Genomic DNA, 22,538 nt, shown 5'->3' with positions numbered 1-22,538 from the left:
TTAAAAGTTCATCGGCTGACTCCTGTGACTCTGTTCAGTAGCCACTCTCCACATTTCTAAACAAAAAATAAAAGTTAGGATCTATCAAATCAGGTTCTACCCTGGGATCTGATTTGTCAGTAGTAACATCAGCTTGGATCATAGCATAAAGCAGATGCAGGCTCTGGAAGAGGGGCTGGAGACTTAGCAGAAGACAAGGGTGCTGACATATTCTCAGTTACCTTCACCCTCCTCACTAATCTCCACAGCCCTAGGTTGGCCTTCAGGTGGGGCTGGTTGCTGGGGCGCAGCAGTCATCCATTCTAGCAACCTCTGACCACCATTGCGAATGTCCTGTTAAGGGAATGCAGTTCCTCATGTATTCCATGGTTGCCAGCTCTCATACTCTGAGCAGACTGCTCCAGGCTAATGGAGTGAGCATTGTATCCTTTGCAGGTAGTTACACTACTCTTGCAACCACTCTGTGTGATGCTGCAAGTGTCTCTCCATGAGATTAGCCATTTTTTCATGGTTGTAGCTCATGTAGGTGAGCCCCTGAGACAAAATGGAGTTCATCACCACCATGGACTCCTCTGCTCACAGTGCATGAGCTCACATTGTCTCAGGGAACTCCGCCATATGTCCACACATCTCCCGCCTTTTCCCCCGTAACCCTGCACATTCTTCCATTTCATACAACAAAATAATTCCCTTTCGAATGCTATGATTGAACCTGCCTGCACCACAGGCTGTGCATTCCAGATCCTAAGCATTCACTGCACGAGTAAGTTTTTTAATATCATTTTTGTTTCTTTTGCCAATTACTTTAAATCTGCTGACGTTTTGAGTCCGTATGGCCCTTCATCAGAACTAAAAAATATAGAAATGAGATGAAATATAAGCTGGTAGAGGGGAGTGGGAGGGACAGGTAGAGCTCGATAGGGGGCCAGTGATAGGTGGAGGCCAAGAAGAGACTGCCAAAGATGTCATAGACAAAAGGACAAAGGGGTGTTGACGGTGGTGATATTATCTAAAGGATGTGCTAATGGGGACATTAAGGGTAACAAGCAGGACAAGCTAGTGGCAGATGGCCCTAGTGGGGGTGGGGTGGGGGGAAGGGATCGAAATGGGCTAAAAGGTGGAGATGAAACAACAGATCGAAATAAATTTAAAAATAGGTGGGAAAAGAAAAATATATTTGTAAATTATTGGAAAAAGGGGTGCGGAAAAGGGGTGGGGATGGAGGAGAGAGTTCATGATCTGAAACTGTTGAACTCAATATTAAGTCCGGAAGACTGTAAAGTGCCTAGTCGGAAGATGAGGTGCTGTTCTTCCAGTTTGCGTTGAGTTTCACTGGAACATTGCAGCAGGCCAAGGACGGACATGTGGGCATGAGAGCAGGGTGGTGTGTTCAAATGGCAAGCAACATTCCTGTCCTCCCCAACTGAATCCCTCTCCGCAGATGCTGTCAGACCTGCTGAGTTTTTCCAGGTATTTTTCTTTTTGTTTTAGATTTCCAGCATCCGCAGTATTTTGCTTTTACCTTTTTACTTTAAATCTGTGTCTTCTTGATATGTGCATGTTGCCTCTTTTTACTGGATGCATTGACTGCAAAACCTGCCCCAACCTGCTGCAAGGTCAGCTAAGATCCTCACATTAGCTTGGTCCCTTCTAATGCCACCTGCCATTAAGGAGTTGGTGAATGGTCCACCCAAAATAACTCCACAGGAGTGCCTAGTTTAATTTTCACCCTCTTGCCAGAGTTACTGCAGGATGACATCGAAAGTGTTCAGGATTTTTGGCATCACAATTTTCTCCTTGTCCCTATTTTGTACAAGCATGCTGTTTACCACACAGTTTTTTTTGGTAACTAAAGAAGGTTTAATATAAAATTCCTGGAGTCTGCATTGTATCTACTCTAGAAGATTAATCATAAAATAATTGATACAAACTTGTGTGAAGAGGTTGATAATGCACCTCTGATGCAGTATTACCCTTTCTAGAATAATGGGCCGAATCTTCCGAGGTGTGGCAATCACCGTTGGATTGCCACTCCGCTCCTATTCACTTATCTTGCACTGGAGGTCCGCATTTCTCACCTGGACTTTCGAACTGGGCCTCCTCAGAAATGTGGAGTGTACCTACTCTAGGGGTCCTTCCTTCTTAGGGCATGATTGTCGGGGAAAGCCAGACCATGTTCCCTTTTAACAGTACTAACTGCCATATTCCAGTAAGTTTAAAGGCTCCAAAGCCACTTTGAGAAGTTACGGAGAGAAGGTAAGCGCATAAGGTAATTTGGATGAGGGTGTAGGGTGGTAGGTAAGTGGGTGAAGGGTTAGGTTGGCAGGTAAGTGGGTGAGGGCATAAGGTGGGTCAGGGTAGTCATGTGGTCACCGGGTAGTTAAGTCAGGGGAGGGGGTAGTCAGGCCGAGGTTGGTGGTTTGGGTGGTAGTTGGTGGGGGGAGGGGTAGTCAGGGGGTCCAGTGGGGAGTTGAGGGGGAGGGTCAGTAATGTAGTTACCAGGAGGTAGAACTGGTTTTAATCCTTTTCCTGGCTAACTATTCTAGTAACTAAATCAGAACCATCTGAAGTCTCTGACTTTAATTCGGAACTTTGGAGAGTTCCAGACGCAGGGGAATTGCCCACCGGAAGTCCAAACTTCCCAGGCAATTCCCAAGTAGTCAGTGCATAGGGACTTCCATTGGGGGGGGGGTGTGGTTTACCTCCAGGGTACAACCATCTGAAGATTGAAAGTTCTGGGCCAATATGTGTTTCGTAAAGGCAGAAATATTCAGCAAGTCTACAGGAGTTTGTGATGAGTTCTCACAATTTTGCAAAATTAAATGCAATGAATGGAAGACCTACCCTACCCTGTGCTTTATCCAACTCCTTTTGGTGGGTTCCTTCCTACCTTAAATAATCAGATAAAATTTTTTTGCAGCTACTACTTCTAGGAAACAGTGACAAAGAGATATGTGATCATATTGGGTATGTAAATGGGCTGAAATGCAATAATTTTAGACATATCAAGGTTCAATAACTATGCAAAAATCACTCACTACCTACATGAAAGGCATTTCCAGCCATGTTTCCCTAAATTCTAATCTGTCTAGTTTCCACCTATTTTACTATTAAAGGACCTCATAATCACCCAGCTCCCTTCAGCCAGAATGAAGATGTTCACAAATTGCATGAATAGAAACTTAGAAAATGGTGTTCTTTTGTATGATTCTCTGTCTAATATATTAATCTATACAAATTATATTTACTTATAGGTCTGAGGTTTTGCATTTATAGCTGTAAAATACAAATAATATTGCGTAATTACCTCATTTTGTAGTTGAAGACGGTTTGTCTCATGCTCTTGATACTCTAATCGAAGTTTAGCTGATAGACGTTGATTTACGGAAATCTTTTTTTCAAATTCTTTATTGTTTTCAGTCTCATTCTTAAGGAACTGGATTTTCTCATTGATGGCTGCTTCTTGCTCTTGTATTTCCTGTTTCACCTCTGCTAGCAACTATTAAAGAGAATTTTTTTTAGTATTATGTAATCCTCAATATATTTTCTGAATTAAATTCAAATCAAAATTGTGCAAGGAGTTTTGTTTCCGATATTTTTGATGTACATTCAATTCGATGTCAAAGAAAATATAGTCCTGGAAACTAACAAAGTAGTTGCTCTCAACAGTGTTTCATCTTACTGAGGGTGGCCTGAGCTATAATGAAGTTTCTACTAAGACTGTGGAAAAGCCTTTTATAGGAAGTTTATAATAAAAGTTCAAAGTTAAACCTAAATTTATACAGTTGTAAAAGGACAGATGATCCTTTTGACTCGTGGATGAATGATAAAGGGGATAAACAGAGCAATATGACACTTGGGGCAGGATTTTTCGCTTGGTGTGCAGGCGCGCCCGAGCGTAAAATTGCACGTGATGACATTGGTTGAGCGTCCCGACATCATTGTGCACCTGCGTGATATTTCGGTCGGCGGGCGCGCCTGAGAGTCGGCAGCGTGCCCACCAACAATTAGGAGGCCTATTAATGTATTAATTAAGAGTGATTTTTCGCTGTTTGTTCAACCTTACGATTGGCGGGCAGGCGAATCAGCCAGGCGGCCTTTGGAGTTTTGAGGGAACCTCATCCACAGACGGGATGAGGTTTCCGAGATTAATTTTTTTTAAAAATGCTCTGACAGAATTTTTATTACCTATATGTTCAGGTGACTGAGTCCCATGTGGGGACATTTTTTTCAGAATTTCATAATCTTTATTTTTGTTTTTAAAATTCTTCAGCTCCCTGAGGCAGCTCTCTGCCTTCAGGGAGCTTTCATTGCGTGCTCCCCTGAACCCGCGCTGACACCAGCGCTCGCCCTGTTCTCGCCCCCACCCCGGCAGCACTGAGATTTTCAGCGTGCCTTTCATGCTGGCTGGCCGTTAATTGGCCAGCCAGTGTGAAATCACAGTCAGGGGCCGATCACAGGCGGCCTGTCTCCCAGCCACTCCTGGGCCCGCCCAACGACCCGAAAATCCTGCCCTTGCTGTTGGAAAAATGTAATGGACAAAGATTTGCTCTATGTGCTTTTGATAAGATTCTAAATGCATTCTTTATAAATGTCTTTATGGTTTTATGATATCTAAAGCATATTATATATTAGTCCTTCCTCGAAATTTTGCTCCATCTATTTCATAAGATGGAGGAAAGTGTATACAGAAAAAAATTCTAAAAAACAGTATTCAGCATTTACAATTATTATAATTTAATGTTTTACATAGAAACATAGAAACTAGGAGCAGGAGTAGGCCATTCGGCCCTTCGAGCTTGCTCCGCCATTCATTATGATCATGGCTGATCATCCAATTCAATAGCCTGCTCCTGCTTTCTCCTCATACCCTTTGATCCTTTTTGCCCCAGGAGCTATATCTAACTCCTTCTTGAAAGCATATAACGTTTTGGTCTCAACTGCTTTCTGTGGTAACGAATTCCACAGGCTCACCACTCTCTGGGTGAAGAAATTTCTCCTCATCTCAGTCCTAAATGGTCTACCCCGTATCCTCAGACTGTGACCCCTGGTTCTGGACTCCCCCACCATCGGGAACATCCTTCCCGCATCTACCCTGTCTAGTCCTGTTAGAATTTTATGGGCTTCTATGAGACCCCCCTCATTCTTCTGAACTCCAGCGAATATAATCCTAATCAACTCAATCTCTCCTCAAATGTCAGTCCCGCCATCCCAGGAATCAGTCAGGTAAACCTTCACTGCACTCCCTCTATAGCAAGTACATCCTTCCTCAGATAAGGAGACCAAAACTGCACACAATATTCTAGGTGTGGTCTCACCAAGGCCCTGTACAATTGCAGCAAGACATCCATGTTCCTGTACTCAAATCCTCTGGCTATGAAGACCAACATACCATTTGCCTTCTTTACCGCCTGCTGCACCTGCATGCTTACCTTCAGCGACTGGTGTACAAGGACACCCAGGTCTTGTTGCACATTCCCCCTCTCAATTTATAGCCATTCAGAAAATAATCTGCCTTCCTGTTTTTGCTACCAAAATGAATAACCTCACATTTATCCACATTATACTGCATCTGCCATGCATTTGTCCACTCACTCAGCTTGTCCAGTTTTGTCAAGCAGTTTCCTTAAACTCAGCTTTTAGCACTCATAGGGTTGAATTTCCCCCCCCATGTCATGGGGGTTGTGCGGGTGCGGGGCGGGAGCGAGCGCGAACCCAATCGGCGCCCCTGATCGGGTGCGTGCCGCCATTTTATGTGGGTGGGCCAATTAAGGCCCACCCAGCGTGACGCATACCCAGAAGTGCTAAGCGCTCCCTGTGCAGGGTGGGGGAGGGAGGTGGTGGTGGGTGGATTCCCTGAGTCGGGTCCTGCACTCTTTCGCATATGCATAGTTTAAGTTCTGAAAAATTTAATAAAGGAAAAAAAAATTTAAGGGCACGTTCCCTCATGTGAAACTGTCACATGAGCTGGGACATGTCCATTAACTTTTTCAAAAATTTTTATTTAATTAATAAACCCTTCATGAAACCTCATCCCGCCCGTGGATGAGGTTTCATGAAAAATGTAAAGGCTGCCTGGGCTCTTCGCCTGCCCGGCAACCTTAAGGTTGGACGGGCAGCATTCTAAACAACTTTAATTACTTTCTTAATGGCCTTAATAGGCCTTTGATAGTTCGGTGGGCGCTCAGCGGACTCGGCTGCGCACCCGACGAACTGACAATCTAAATGACGCACGGTGACATCGGGACGTGGGCCAGACGTCACCGCGCACCATTTTACGTGTTGGCTAGCGGGCCCCGCCCCCACTCACCACCTGAAAATTCTGCCCATAAAAATGACGAAGATTGCAAAGATGGGTACAGTTGTGAGATGATCTGCCTCATCCTCCAATGGAAAACTAGAATATCCTCCATCTGGAATTATGACATTTTTTGCGATAGAAAAAATTTCTTCATGCTGACCATGGGTTCAGCTTTTAAAACATGCCCTAAATATGATAAAAACTTGGATCATGTTTAAGAAGCTAAATGCATGCTCCAAACTTGCTGTTATTCATTTAAAATAAACAGAGAACTTTGCACCATCATGTGGCCAAAATGTATATTGCACTGAATATTGTTCATGAAAAAAACATTCCCAGCTGCTTATAGTGAGTGAGCATGTTGTTGTCATCACAATTTTCACTCTAGATGTTTTGGGTGATAAAGCCAGAAAATTATATTACCAACATACTTTTTCAAAAACAGAAATCTCACTGAGCAACTGTCTCTTGTAATTATTAACAGATGCTCCCAGAATCCCATCACTAAAGAAATCTCACTTTAACAAGGTGCAATTGAAACAGTTTAAGGACCTGACTGGCTCAAATAAGCACAGCTTTATAAATGGGTAAATGCAGAGTATTTATTAAACTGCTGAAATAGCCAGCACAATAAATATTTTCTAAGCCATGCTTTTGTGATTGACTCTTATGAAAATACAAATGATTAGCATTATTTGCTTGATACAGTAAGTCCTCAGTATAAGTCACACCACTTAGAGTCATTTATTTTAACGTTGTTTACTCTTTTAGGACCATTTTTCGATTTACGTTGTCATTTTCAATTTTATGCTGTCTGCACTCTGGTCCGGCACCTCTGGTCCCGCTGCCCCCATGCTGAACTCTGGTCCCGCCACCATGTTCCTCCCCACCCTCTACCACCCCTGGCTGCTTCTGCAGCTCCCACCGCGGCTTCTTCCACAGCTCCCCCAAGCTTCTTGCGTGGCCTGCCCTCCCAACTCCACTGCCCTCCCCTCACCCCCCACAGCTTCTTCTGCAACACTTCACGGGACAGGGCTCAGCCCCTGCAAACTGTCAGACACTGGAGACAAAAAGACAGAGTGGGAAAGGGGAGAGACACTGTGTCGGAAAGGAGAGAGAGAGAGAGAGAGAGGCAGAGTCAGAAAGGAGAGAAAGAGAAAGAGTGGGAAAGGAAAGAAAGCAAAAAGTTGAGCTGTGTTTCAGGAGTGCTGTGGGTGAGACACAGGAGCTGTGCTACTCAGGGCTTGTTTGGGTGATTTAGTATTATCTCATTTCAATGTATATAGTATTTCTGTTATATTAAGAGATTTATTTGGTTTTGCAAGTAATTCCAGCTCAAAATGAACAGTGTTGCATGTACTTGTATTTCAACTTGTACATTGGTTTTTCCTGGCAAGAAATGTCCAAAGGAACTTAACTCCAGCTTTAACATTTTTCTATGGGAACCTATGATTCACATAAGGTTGCTTCATTTAAAGTTGCAATTTTCAGGAACGCAACCACAACTTTAAGTGAAGACTTACTGTATAGGTAACTACATGTGCCACGCGTGAACGATGTAGCGATGGGGGTTGTATGTGCATGAACAAACAGTACCTTTGCAATGAAAACCCAGCATAATTCCAGCAGGCAATGGCAGGAAATTACTTCCAAGTTTATTTGCTAATTTTATGCAAGGGATCTCTGTTGGCCCTTGATGTGCAGCATTCCTATGGGAGATGTGAGGATATTTAAATTTAATAACCTGGAAAGCCAGGGCAATGATTACATGGGCTAAGACTGCAAATTTAAATATGTAAACATGCTTAAACACATTTCAGCTATGAAGGGAGACTGGAAAGGCTGAGGTTGCTTTCCTTGGAGCAGGGAAAGCTGAGGGGGGAGCTGATTGAGGTGTACAAAATTATGAGGGGAATAGATAGGAAAAAACTTTTCCCTTTAGTGGAGGGGTAAAAAACCAGGGGTCATAGATTTAAGGTAAGGGACAGGAGGTTTAAAGGGTATTTGAGGAAAAAAAAATTTTCACCCAGAGGGCGGCGGGTATTTGGAACTCACTGCCTGAAAGGGTGGTAGAGGTGGGAACTCTCACAAAATTTAAGAAGTATTTAGATGAACATTTGAAACGCCATTGCATACTAGGCTATGGGCCAAGTGCTGGAAAATGGGATTAGAGTAGATAGGGGCTTGATGACCAGCAAGGACAAAATGGGCCGAAGGGCCTCTTTCCGTGGTGTAAACTCTATGGCATTATGACACTATGTTTTATGAACATTTTACTGGCAACATTGAGGTAACTAGCAAAGTCTTTGACGTGTGCCACAGCTCTGCTTATCCTCCAGGTTATCTCCCCAGTAAAGGCTGGGGGAGCATGCCAAAATAACGAAATGACCCCGAGGCCACAATAATTTCTATCTAGTCTTTAGTATGTGAGGGGGTACTGAATTGTACTGCAAATCAGATTACAAATGTGGAAACGAAGCTCCTTACCAAGGCACATTTGTCCATATCCTGATCTCTTTTCTGCATCTGTTCAATAGTGTCCTGCCATTGGCTAATGAGTTCTTGCCTCTCACTGTGGGATCTGCGAAAGTCGTGTGCTATTTTGTCCAGTTCCATCTAACAATAGAAACAAGTTTCTAAACATGCTTTCTATAAAAATATACAATATTTACCTTTGCTGCTATACATTGTTAGTATGTTTTAACTTAAGATAAATTATATTTCAGTGCTTTAAATGTAATGCAAGATTGTATTTAGCATATTCATAACAACAAATATACTGTCCTATTGAATAAGAATTTAACTTTGAATACAGCTGAAAAAATGTAGTGTATCTAACCTGAGCTGCAATTGTTTCAGTCATTTCATTGTCAAGTAGTTTACGCTTTTTATTTGCTTCAATAGTCATCCTCTCCAGTCGTACTGTAATATCCTATAATAAACAGAAATACGATCAAGTTTATTCTACGTACAATATTTCTTTCCAAATTTTTTCTCTTAGGCCTGAAGTCAATAACTTATACAGGAACAGTACAACAGCAGTAGCAACAACTCAGACAACAAGAATAATTTAAATAGCCCCTTTACTGTAGAACGTCGTCCTAAAGTACTTTATCAGGACGTAATTAGATAAAAATGGATGCCAAACTAATAAAGACAAAGGGGGTTGCAAAAAGATTAGGTAGAGGTGGATTTTAAGGAGTATCTTCAAGGAGAAAAAGGAGGTGGAGAAGCAGAGGTGTTTCAGGAAAGAATTCCAGAACACAAGCTCTAGATAGCTGAAGGCACAACTACCATTAGTGAAGCAAAGGAGGATACACAACAGACATAGTAGGAGGAATGAATAGTTTTGGGTGGGGGGTGGTGGTGGTGTCACTGTAAGACTGGAAGAGATTATAGAGATAAGAAATGGGTGAGGCTGCAGACAGATTAAGAAGGAGACTGATAGATAATGTACTATGGTCACCATCACTGAAGATAATGTTTGTGACTTTGATTAGTTTTTTGTTTTGACAGGGACAGAAACATGATGGAAATATTCAAGCAGGGAACTGCAGGAAAGAGGGGCAGGTGACAACATGTTCAAGGGCTTTGGAGGAAAGTAAGGTTGGCGATAGGGCATTACTCTGCAAGTGTTGACAAGTCAAGGGTAGAATATTTGATAAGAATGTGATTATGGTATTTTTGATGGCAGGAAAACCTAAGGTAAGGGAGCCACTTACGATGTCAGCTAACATGGTATCCAGGAAAAGAAAAAGCCTACAAGTACCTAGCCCAAATGACTATTCAAATCTATGGGATGTTACAGCCCAATCCTATCCTCATCCAGCATCTTACACACATGCACCTTGCAGCAATGGTCACTGGCCTGGATAATGTGATTACTGGCAAAGTGATGGCACTCGCTGTTGACCACAAAGAAAGCTGTCCACAAGATCTAGTGATCTCTGAGGCATGGAATTCACCTTTCCTGACATTAATTTAAAACTGGTGCCAACCTTTGCAACAGTGATGTCATCCAGCTGGGTAAGCAGCCAATCACATTAAAGAATTCTCAAAGACAGCAAACCAGGAAATAGAAAACACTAATTAACCTTCACTTATTAATCATTTTACAGAGAACGAAACAAAGATTGGGACATACACATGGAATTAAGGTAATAACATAAGAAATAGGAGCAGGAATAGACCTTAAGGCCCCTCGAACCTGATCTGCTATTCAATGCAATCATGGCTGATCATCAGCCGTAACTCCACTTTTCTACCTGTTCCCCATATCCCTTGATTCCTTGAGAGGTCAAAAATCTGTCAACTTCAAACTTAAATATACTCAAATATGGAGCATCCCCAATCTCTGGGATAGAGAATTCCAATTATTCACATTCCTTTGGATGAAGAAATTTCTCCTCATCTCAGTCCTTAAATGATTGGCTCCTTATCTTGAGACTGTGTTCCCATCTTCTAGATACCCTAGCCAAGAGACACAACCTCTCAGTGTCTACCATATCAAATCCCTTCAGAATCTTGTATGATTCTTGTATCTTATAAAACTGAAATATCATAAACAAACTTAAAATACTATACATGAAAAATCTATGATATTTTATTAGGATGAAGAAATTTTACATTCCACAAATATAAAATTATTTTTTCATGGCCAGAGAGGTTGTTCAGCAGCACTAATGGCTTAGTATGCTGGTAAGAAACAGTTACACCTTATTCAACAAGGTGTAACTTTTGTCAAGGGTTTTACAGTGAGAACAATAGCATAAAAGTAGAAGCTCATGTTAATTAAAATTATCTCTAAAGATTTCCACCTGTGAGGATTTTGACAATGAGTGCCGTGGAGGAGCAGCAAATCATTGACAATAACTTCCAGATTTTTGTGTTTAACTGCACACTTGCGGACACCAGAAGTGGCTGTCAGTTTCATAGTTGCAATGATGGCGAACGGTGACAGTTTTGCCATATTGCAACCACAAAATCCAGGCCAATGTGTAATAAGTGAAGCAGAAATTAGCTGATTCCTTCCCCTTTCCTGTCTTGGATCATTGAAGCTGGTTGTAACACTCTCACCCCCACTGAGGCAGCGACCAGCTAACAACACAGATCCTGGGTCAAATCAGATAAATCACAAGAGGAAGTACGCCTCCTGCCTTATCCATCAGAAGAGCTTTCATGTGTTTGTTTTAGTGCTCATTTCTGTTGTGTTATTTCCTCCGGTTTATGAAAATTGCTATGGGACACACTTATATTGCTGAATAAACAAATAGCAACAAAATGAAATAAAACATACCCTGATTTTTCCTTCATCTTCTTGTGCATACTTCTGGATGGTAATTGCATCTTCATCTGTTTTGGTTGACTCTTCCAGCCAGGCCTCCAAAGCTTGCTTGTCCCAGTTCAACTGACATTTCAAATCCTCAATTTTCTGTGTGTACCTATAGATGTTATTCTAAAAAAAATGAACAATTATGTATATTTTTTCCAGTCTCTCTATTTTACACTAGCATTGATTTTTTTGCTCACTGTAGCGACTAATATTGAAATATATAATGATGATTAGTACACTGAACGTTAGAAATCTGCAAAGTGCAAATCCAATAAATTCCATCTAGTATTTATAAAATATATTTGTGTCTATGTTTAAGGAAGAATGAACTTTCCTTCAATGCTTCTCTATTGTTGTCTAGCTGAGTAGGACTGCTCTCATCTGGTTCCATTCTTATCTACTTAACTGGAGCCAGAGAATCACTTGCAATGACACCTCTGGTGTCCTGAAAGGATCTATCCATGGCCCCCTCTTATTTCTCCTCTCCATGTTGCCACTCAGGAACACTATCTGAAAGCACAGCATTAGTTTTCACATGTATGATTATGACACCCATGCCTACTTCTAGACTCCTCCACTGTTGCTAAATTATCAGACTGCTTACCCAACACTAAAAGCAAAGTACAGTGGATGTTGGGGATCTGAAATAAAAACAGAAGGTGCTGTAATAACTCAGCAGGTGTGGCAGCATCTGTAGAGAGAAAAACAGAGTTAACATTTCGAGTCCAATATGACTCTTTGAAGGAGAATCATATTAGACTCGAAACATTAACTCTGGCCAGGATTTTCTGTGCCCGCCAGCATTCAGTGGCATGAGTGAATGATATAGCACGATTGGTTTCACAACAGCGTGAAACCAGTTTGTGATTGTCTTCTCGGCCCACCGATGGGGGGCCATGTTTCCCACCATCGGACGTTGGGAACCTCATTGTAATACATCAGCATATCATTATGAGGCCAGCCCGCCGGACTCATCGCCCCCAGCCCCGCTGCATTGTGTGCCCATGTCGGCAGGAAAACACACCAATGTGTTTCACACAGCACATAAGCGACGTGCTGCTGGCGGGCTGCACTTCGCTCGAGACTTTAAGGTTTGTTTGCCTACATTGCTTAGTCAGCACTCGCAGTCATCAGCGTCAGGTTTCATAGACAGCACCACATCATTTTTAGGGGGCTCATGGGTAGGTCTCTACCTACCAGATCAGCCATATGAGAGTGGCTTTTCATCAGCTGCAGGGCAAGGACTTGCTTCGGGAAGGGGGAGAAGTGGCTTCAGGCAAGAGAAGAGGATGAGAGCTGTACTGGGGAGGGAGGGTATCCCAGGGTGTGTGTGGGGGCACATGTTATCTGTGCAAGTGGCCACAAGGTGGTGAGGGATGAGGAGGCAGTCTCCAGAAGAGATGAGGCCAGATGGACATGTGAGGGTATGTGTGTGAGAATGGGTGGTGATGTCCTTTGAGCTGGCAGTGAGTGAGATGCCAGTGAATGTGTATTGGGCTTGAGTGTGTGAGATTAGAGTGATGAGGTGGTTGTCATACCCTGGCTGCATAGATGAGATCATTCATCCTCTATCTGCATTGGATAGCCAACTTCTTCTGTGCAGTATTGGCACTGACCACCGCTGCTACCGCCTGCCATGCTGGATTGGTGATGCCACTGCCCATCCTGCAGCCAGAGCGGGATTAGGGGACATCGCGGCGGGCCTCCAGGTGTCCAAAAGGTGTTCCAGTGACACATCGCTAAACCTAGGGGCTGCAGTCTTCTTGCCTTTCATGGACATCTTCCCTGCAGCAGTCGTGGGCTGAAAGCACTGAGATGTGGTGCGCGCAGCTGGACTTTAAATATGGCACCTGGCGAAATGAAGCGGCAAGGTGATGGCAGGCGGGCGAATGACAGCCCACCTGCCATGGAAATGGCATATTTCCTGGGAATGCATAAATAATGTGGTGGGTTTGGGACAATACGGCGTGAAAACCCGCCATCGCGGCCGGCAGGTAAAACGTCATTTTACCTGCCCGCTACCGCATTTAATGCAAATCTGGGATGATTCTGCCCTCTGTTTCTCTCTCCACAGATGCTGCCAGGCCTGTTGAGTTTTTCCAGCACTTTCTGTTTTTATTATTACTTACCCGACACCTAGGACTGGATAGCAGAAATTTCCTCCAATTAAATATTGGGAAGACTGAAGCCATCATTTTTGGTCTCTCACTTCAGCCTCGTTTCCCTAACTAATGACTCCATCCTTCTCCCTAGCAACGTTCTAAAGTTAAGCTGCTCTGTTTACAACGTTGGTGTCCCATAATTCGACCCCGAATTGCATACCATCACTTTCCAAACCTGCGATCTCTACCACCTAGGAAGACAAAGGCAGCAGGTGCATGGGAGCATCACCACCTGCAAGTTCCCCTACAAGCCACACACCATTCTGACTTGGAACTATATCACAATTCCTTTTACGTCGCTGGATATGCAGCGGTTCAAGAAGGTGGCTCACCACCGCCTTCTCAAGGCAATTAGGGATGAGCAACAGATGCTTGCCTAGCCAGCGACACCCACATTCTGCTAAAGAATAAAAAAAGCACATCTCCATGGCAACATGAATCACATGGGCCTTGTATCCAGGTAGAAATGCTGATTAGCTATCCTCCAGATCCCAAACTCTATTCTATCTTGGAATTAAATAGACAGTTTAAAGTATAACCCTGTTCAAAACTTGACATTCCTAACACCTCCCTGTGACTTGGAGACTAATAGTCTATCCACCATTAGCACAACTGCTCAGGTCATTGTTTACAGATGTGAATATCTTGCACACACCCCCCCCCCCCCGCCTTTAATGTTTAACAACCAAGTCACCAAGGCTTGTTGCCAGTAGAATTCAGAGCAGGTCACATGACTCCCTTCATTTCTCCATCTTACACTAAAGACACAGTTCCAAAATATAACAATCTTACAAACTTCTCATATTTGTAACAACTTCAAATGGTTACCATCAACAGTTCTTCGTGGATAATTCTATTCTAAAATATTTGATTTAAGAAGGTTTTCTACAGTCCATCACCAACCACAGTGAAGCAACTATTGGCTGTAGAGGGAAGCAAATAAAAACTCAGCTTCAAGGTACAATAGCTTGTTTCAACATTTTGATTGTTTGCCTGAAGAACATAGCATCATCTGTTAGCCAATGTAAAGCCAGTAGTTGAATGTTGTAGAAGACTTGCCTTGAATAATAACCTGACACAAAATTGAAGCTCAAGGAGACATTCAACATAAGCCACACTGACACTACTGAGGATATCTATGTGCAAAAACAATAAATTAATGGTATGATGGTATATCTTGGGGACATTGAATATCCCAAATTGAACAATAGGTAGGCGATGAAATCTTTGGAAGGCTGTGTTGAAAAAAAGAACGATTTGCATTTATACAGCGCTTTTTCGGCCACCAGATGTTTCAAAGCATTTTACAGCCAATGAAGTTATTTTGAAGTGTAATCACTGTTGTAATGTAGGAAGACAAGTGGGAACTTGTGTTATGAAAGTATAGTTATTCCTTTGTAATTGTACACAAAGCACTTGGAGAGTTATGCATGTACATTGATCTGCACTATTTGAACAGGCTATACAGATAGAAGACAAAAAAGATCCACATAAGAAAAATTAAAATGTTTTTTTCTAAATTAGATGCATTCAGCTGTAGTTAGCAACTGGTTTTGGTAAGTAATTTTAAAGAATAGGAAATGATAGTGGCGGTCACTTTAAAAGTTCAAAAAGACAAATCATTTACTTAGCTGTTTACATGACTATTGAAAACACATTAGGCAGATAGTCACAGCTCCATTGTAAAAAAAAACTTTGAAGACACTGAACATAGTGGAATAATTTTCCCCTTACCAATCATGCAGGAAACTGGTGTGATCAGGTCAATCACTTGTTAACAAATAGAGAATTAAATACTGTATAGTGGGGCTCCTAATAGCCCTTTGACCACTAATCATGACACTAATGCTCCTTAGTTGTGCACATGGATACCTAGAATTTCATCCAATATTCAAATCAGTCATAAAGGGAATATGTAGTGATTTGACAACCTTATTGATACTTACCTCCATAATATTTTTTCTCTCTCTCAATACAGCCATGTCATTTTCAAGCCGCCGAATCTCTTGTGTGAGACGTTCCATCTCCCGCTCTGCAATGAGCTTAAACTGCTGTTCAGTTTCAAGTTCTTTTTCTCGTGCTTTTTGTAAAGACTAAAAAAAATAAAATTATCAGTAGCATTGTATTGATCAAGGTATTTTTTCCACTTCACAATGAGTGTCATGATGGGCGGATGATGTGTGCCAGGAGGACCAAATCCACAAGGGAAACCTGGTTGCGCTATCACAACGGTTTTACAATTCGTATTTATTATGAGAAGATGTATACACTAAATTCAGGAGTAATAAGTCCACCAATACCTTTAGAGATTTAAAAAATTAAATTAAAATATTTATTAACAAAATAAAAGTTTTCAAGCACATATAATAAGACTACAATTACTTACTGCTATAATAACTCCTAAAATTCCTAATTGACCTGACCTCCAGTTACCCCCCTTTAAGACAATAATCCAAAATAGATTTTAGATTTAAAACAGAACCAGCAAGTTAACACAATACCCACTTGGCAGTGGAATTCCAAATGGCTTTTCCTCAACTTCACTTTTGTTACATAGCAGATTCATGCACAAATGGCTGCAGGCTTCATTAAGGCTATTTCGCACACTCCTGTTAGATCTTACATGGCCTTCCTTCCACATTGCCTTTCATTCTCCTTTGTATATGTTTCTCTTTATTTAATATATAAATTCTATTGTTTCACATGTCTTTGAAACTGTATCTTCCTCATAATATAAAAACTTTCATGTTGCCAACATTGTCAGTAATCTTTAGGAAAAATAATCACACTCCTTAGCCATGCTTATCTGGCTAGTTATAAACAGACTAAGATCCCTTTGAAATCTAAATAATCCCTTCATTTATCTAAAAATGCAAATTCCCTTCACACCTTATATGCTAAACCAACATCCATGTTTATGCATTAGCATGTCAAGCACCTAGCTTCTATTGATGATGTTAAGCTTGCAATCTACTTGACTCCAAATGTAATTAAATCACACAGACAGACTCAACTATACTTCCCCCATAAACCTACTTCACAATAAACCAAAAAAAATTGTGAAAATTATAATATTTCTGTCACAGTGAGAAAAAACAGTCGAATTTGCTAAAGGAGCAGGTGAATGTTAATAATACCCATCAATGTTGGAATGTTCAATTTACTCAACTAGTTAACATTTTAACAGATTTTGGGAACCATCTTACATGCTTGTTTAAAAGCCGAAAATGTTGGAAATATTCAGCAGGCCTGGCAGCACCCGTAGACAGAAACAGAGTTAATGGCCTGAATTTTACTGAACGGGTGGATGACCTGACAGCAGGGAGATATTTTGGCTGGCGGCTCGCATGGGCGGGACTTCACAAGGAAGAGCCAATTAAGAACTGATAGGTAGGGGGTCAGCCAATTAAAGGTAAACAGCTCACTATGAGGCACCATTTTTAAAGGCACTTGTGCAGCATTCAGACAGGCTGCAGATACAAGCTATAAAGCAAGGAGTCTTTATCAATGAGGCTGCAGAGGAATGGCTTCATCATGAGGAAGGGCCACTCCATGATTCAGCAACGCTTCCCTGGAAATGTTCCTGCGGGTACCTAGGCTAAGGAGCTTCTGCTACACTGGAAAGCTCAGAGGATGCACCACCATCTCAAGACACTGCATCACTTCATTCCAACACACCCTCCACCAGCATGTAGAACAGGTGGCACAATCTGGTGAGCACTGCATCAGACATACAGGAGGAGGTAACAGAGGCAGTGACAGCCTTAGCTATTTCCCTTCAGAGGAATGAGGCGAGGCCCAGCAATGCTCAGCGTCATGCAAATGGTGAGCCTCAGGTGTCATCAGCAAAGCAGCAGATGCTTCAGCACCAGCGTTAAATCTGTGAACATCTGTTAGAGTTTCCACAGGCAGTGCAGTCCCATGCGCAAACAATGAAGAAGTCAATCCATGTCATGAGTGGTGCCATTTTTCTGGAGACCTACACTGAGAGTGGTGACCCTCATGGAGAAACACATGGAGCATAGCACTGAATAGTTGCAGGGATATACACAGGCCTCCATAGCTTGACCTCATCCATGAGATCAATGACGTGATGGGTGGGTGAGATGAGCCAGCCACACATCTCCCATTGCCAGGAGCTGAACCCTCCAGGAAACCACGGGAGTGCATATGGAGCCTGAAAGGGCAGTGGAGGGGCAGGCTGAAGGCAATGGGGGCTCCTCTCAAGATGCTTCAATCTCTGAAAGCAGATCCTCGATCCCTTTGATGGTGACACCAACGCTGCATTCTGGGTCTGATAACTGGGGTGGGTTCTGCACAGATGCAGGTTGTCCAGGAGGTGCCGGGTTCCAGTAGGGATCAGGCACTCAGAAGCCATCTAATGCAGCAGAGCAAGAAAGGCAGCAGCCTGCCTCCATATCAGCTCCAGGTGCAGCAACACCACCCCACTGAAGTTACCATAAGTATGCACGTAACTGCATGGGCTAGCACTTTAGATTTCATTCAGTGACAATTATTTATTAAATGCAGAAAGCTTTAATGTTTTACAGGATCTCAGCAAGGTCTCAGCATTCAATGTGTGACAAGTCATGTATTTATTTTTGTGCACCAGTGACCAGATGTGGCATTAAATATCAGGACAGTTTTTAAAAGTGTATCTCCTCAAGAGTGCTTATGTTGACATAAGGCCTTGACATATAGTGCTGATCAGTACAGAGAGATGGCAAAAGCCTCTTATGAAAGGTCAGCAAGGTTGCTTCTGGGAGAGAACTTCTTGGTTCAGTGGCCCCTTGCAGTTGTCCTCATGTGAAGCATCTGCTGATCAGAAAGTGTCCAATCTCCCTGCCACACATGTCACTGTCCTGTGAGCTGGGCCTCAAGGCACCATCTTCATTGGCTGGCATCTGTTGAAGTATCTCATGTTTATCCTCCTCCTCTGAGGATGTCGCTTGCAAGTACATAAGCTCGAGGTTAAGCACATCATCTTTTGATTAGGTACTTTCCAGCTTTCCAGGCTCCACAGTGAATTTACCAATTTCAGATCCTAACCTCTGCCCCATTTTTTTGTGGTTTTTTTTGTTTTTGGATGGCAGTTTTTGGTAATTATTTTGCTCTCCCATTTACCTCTCCCTTAGATACATCTTTTGTCTCTTGACCTTCCCCTTCTGTTCTTTCCCCCTCCTTCTTCCCCTTCCTCTGTACTTGTTTAAAATCTATTAGATATCTAACTTTTTACAGTTCTGACAAAAGTTCATCAGCCTGAAACATTCACCCTGTTTCTCTCTCCACGGATGCGGCCTGATCTGCTAAGTACTTCCAGCATTTTCTGTTTTTATCTCAGATTTTCAGCATCGGTAGTACATTGCTTTTGTCTCCATTGCATATTAATAATTTTAATCCATTATGCATAATTAAGTCAAAGTGAAATCAAATTAAAAGGAGAATTTTTCACAAAACTTGTATTTGTACACAAAAAGCCAAATATATTTATAAAAATTATACATTTTAACAAATGTATTCAGAAAAATATAAGCATGTCAGTGTTAATAAAAAGTCGACAAACAAAAACTGCATGTCTCCCTGTGTTTTCTTCCGATTAGCTCCTTCAATTAGGTGTAAGGAAAGGGATAGTTTAAGTTCTGCACATTGACCATTATCAATGCAACTCCTGGGTTAGCATGGAAAGAGGTGCAGTTATGCAGAGTTACTTCTGCCTGTTTTCCTTTTCAAGAAAGTTAGATCTGTGTTGCCATGGTTCTAAACAAGGATGATTTCTATAGGATAAGCCATATAAACTTTTGAACGTACACAGCAAATCTCAGTTGAAATAAATGTTTGGTAGCAACTGCAATTAAAATCGAGGACTTTACAATCTCATGGAAGTCTATCTCTAGAGAACCTTGCAAACTATTACAGTGACACCTTGCAGTGGGCCACTTCAGTTCAGTATGAAACACTGCTGGAATGGTCAGAATAAGCTTATTTTTTGCCACTAACATATACCTGTGTATTAGTTAACTCCTGATGAACGTTCTGCAGATGCACTGTCATTGCATGGATGCGGTCCTCAACATTAGTCAGCTGGCTTTCGAGGTTAACTTTTTCCTTCTGCTTCTTTTGTACCTATGGTAAAAAGTTCAGAAAACATCATTTTATGTCTTACATTGTGTGAATGTGTTAAGTATTTGATTGCTTATGTGAGTGTTCTGATTGTTTGACTGACAGTGATGTATGAATATCTGCTATGAAACAGCATCTGAGCCAGTTCAGTAGATTTAAAACATGTTTAATATTGCTGGTAATCCAAATGAATTTAACATTAAAATAAAGCTATACATTTACATTACTGCCTGCAATTTTTTGTGCTGCCTACAAATTATTTATGGGCAGAATTTTACATCCCGCGTCGGACATAAGATCGCACGACAAGATGTCGGATGAACGTCCCAACGTCATCACACACTTGCGTGATATTTCGCTCGGGAGGCGCATGCAAAAGTCGGAAGCGCACCCACCGACAATTAAGAGGGCAATTAAGTCCAATTGTCTCCGATTTTCCGTGGCGAATTGGCCAGGCTTTGCATTTTTCATCAGCGTTGCAGCTTTTCAAACCTTTATTTGATCTTTTTCAGGTCTGCAGCTCCCTGAGGCAACTGTTTCCCTTCAGGGAGCTTTCTCACAGCGCTCACCCGCGCCCGCCCCCACCCTGGTAGCGCTGAGCTTTTCGGCATGCGTTTCATGCTGGCTGACCATGAATTGGCCAGGCAGCGTGAAATTGCGGTCAGGGGCCTTTTCTCACTGCTCCAGGGTCCGCCAATCGCGCACACCAGCCAAAGATAAAATTCAGGCCTATATATCATAAATGAAAGAGTTATCAAATTTCAAAACATATTTGCAGTTTTATTTTAGACTGTAATTGAGGACATCGACTTGTTGGAAGATTTGACCTATTGATTCAATTTGTAGCTTCTCCACTGTCATCCAGCTCTGTGAGATTGCACTCGCCTGTTTCCACTCTTATCTATCCAATCGTAGTCAGAGAATCACCTGCATCTCTTCCCACTCCTGCACTGTTACCTTGGCCATCTCCTATTTTTCATCTATATGCTGCCCCTTGGCGACATCATCCAAAAACACACTAGCTTTCATACGTAGGCTGGCAACATCCAGAAAGAAAGACTTGCATTCATATAGTGCTTTTCATGACCACCGGATGTCTCAAAGTGCTTAACAGCCAATTAAGTACTTTTTGAAGTGTAATCACCATTGCAATGTAGGAAATATGGCAGCTAATTTGCACTCAACAAACTCTCACTAACAGCAATATGATAATGAGCAGATCATTTGTTTTTTGTGGTGTTGATTGAGGGATAAACATTGACAATGACACCAGGAACAACTCACCTGTTTTTCTTCGAAACAGTGCCATGGGATCTTTTACACACACCTGAACAGGCAGATTGGACTTTGATTTAATGCCTCATCCAAGGACCAGCACCTCAGATAGCGCAATGCTCCCTTAGTACTGCAATGGAGTGTCAGCATTGATTTTTGTGCTCAAGCTCTGGGGTGGGACTTGAACCTTATGATTCAGAGGCAAGTGTGCTACCAACTGAGCTCCAGAAAGCCCAACTCTAACTCACTACCACCTCTCTCACCTCTTGCACTGTTAATGAATTATCAGCCTGCTTGTCCACTATCCAGTATTGGATGTATAGAAACCTTTTCCAATCAATATTGGGAAGATAGAAACCATTGTTTTCCATCCCAGCTACAAACTCTGTTCCCTAACTACCAACTCCATCACTCTCCCTGGTAACTGTCTGAGGCAGAACTAGACTGTTCACAACCTTGGTATCATATTTGGTCCCAATATCTGCTTCCATTCACATATCAGTGCCATCTTTAAGATGGCCTATTTCCACTTCCGTAACATCGCCCGACTACGCCCTTGCTTCAGCTCATCTGCTACTGAAAAACTTATCCAAGCCTTTGATATCTCTATACCTGACAATGCACTTCTGATTGGCCTCCCATATTCTACCTGCCATAAACTTGAGTACACCCAAAACTCTGCCACCCATGTCCTTACTTGCACCAAGTCCCGTTCATCCATCAACCTGAACTTGCTGAACTACATTGGCTTCCGGTCAAGCAAAGCCTTGATTATAAAATTCTCAATCTTGTTTCCAGGTCCGTGGCCTTTCCCCTCCCCATCCAGGTGCCCAACTCTCCACCAGATCAGTGCTCATTTAATTCTTTATTTTAATGGGAATAGTTTCATTATAAATGATGTGGTATGGAATATTATCTCTTCATGGTACATTCATGTTTCAGAAATTTTGTTTAGTTGTTAAATAAATGGATAGATACATGGCTACAAACAAATTTCGGTTAAGTTTGATTCAAACCTACATAATGCGTCTGATTTCTCAAGTTGATAAATCTAGTTCTTGGACTTCTTCGGGTAATGGTAATTTTAAGTAATGGTGGCTGACAACAACAACATGAGAATGGGGCTGCAGTCAAGATTCAGCGGTACACGGATCGGTACGTGAAGGTCCCAGGTTTTCTTCTCTGCTGAGTTAGCAGGTGGAGAGAGGTAGGAGCCCTAAAGTTGACCTCAACAGCCCTGACCTCGAACATGGGGTTTAAAAAAGTTCAGACGAGGTCCCCCACTGCTGTCGAGCCGTCCTGCTGGTGAAGTACATGTTTGCGGACAAGAGGCCGAGTTCAGTGTTGG

The 22,538-nt window shown here is 42.2% G+C and overlaps 1 protein-coding gene across 1 annotated transcript in view; it reads right to left on the bottom strand.

Annotated features, from left to right (window-relative positions):
* The window catches only part of ccdc39 (coiled-coil domain 39 molecular ruler complex subunit), a 126,180-nt gene that overhangs the window by 103,320 nt on the left and 322 nt on the right, over positions 1 to 22,538 (bottom strand). Inside the window, exons 2-7 of the mRNA XM_078563966.1 lie at positions 19,799 to 20,001; positions 15,742 to 15,888; positions 11,598 to 11,756; positions 9,141 to 9,233; positions 8,789 to 8,917; positions 3,308 to 3,499 (exon numbers count right to left, since the gene is read on the bottom strand). Of these exons, the coding sequence (XP_078420092.1) occupies positions 3,308 to 3,499; positions 8,789 to 8,917; positions 9,141 to 9,233; positions 11,598 to 11,756; positions 15,742 to 15,888; positions 19,799 to 19,846 (768 nt within the window). The 5' untranslated portion in view covers positions 19,847 to 20,001. The remainder of the gene's footprint in view (positions 1 to 3,307; positions 3,500 to 8,788; positions 8,918 to 9,140; positions 9,234 to 11,597; positions 11,757 to 15,741; positions 15,889 to 19,798; positions 20,002 to 22,538) is intronic.

Source organism: Cetorhinus maximus, chromosome 19, assembly GCF_964194155.1.
Source record: "Cetorhinus maximus chromosome 19, sCetMax3.hap1.1, whole genome shotgun sequence".
NCBI classification, from domain to species: Eukaryota; Metazoa; Chordata; class Chondrichthyes; order Lamniformes; family Cetorhinidae; genus Cetorhinus; species Cetorhinus maximus.
The sequence above is the reverse complement of the archived record's forward strand: the minus strand, read 5'-3'. Positions and strand labels throughout refer to the sequence as shown.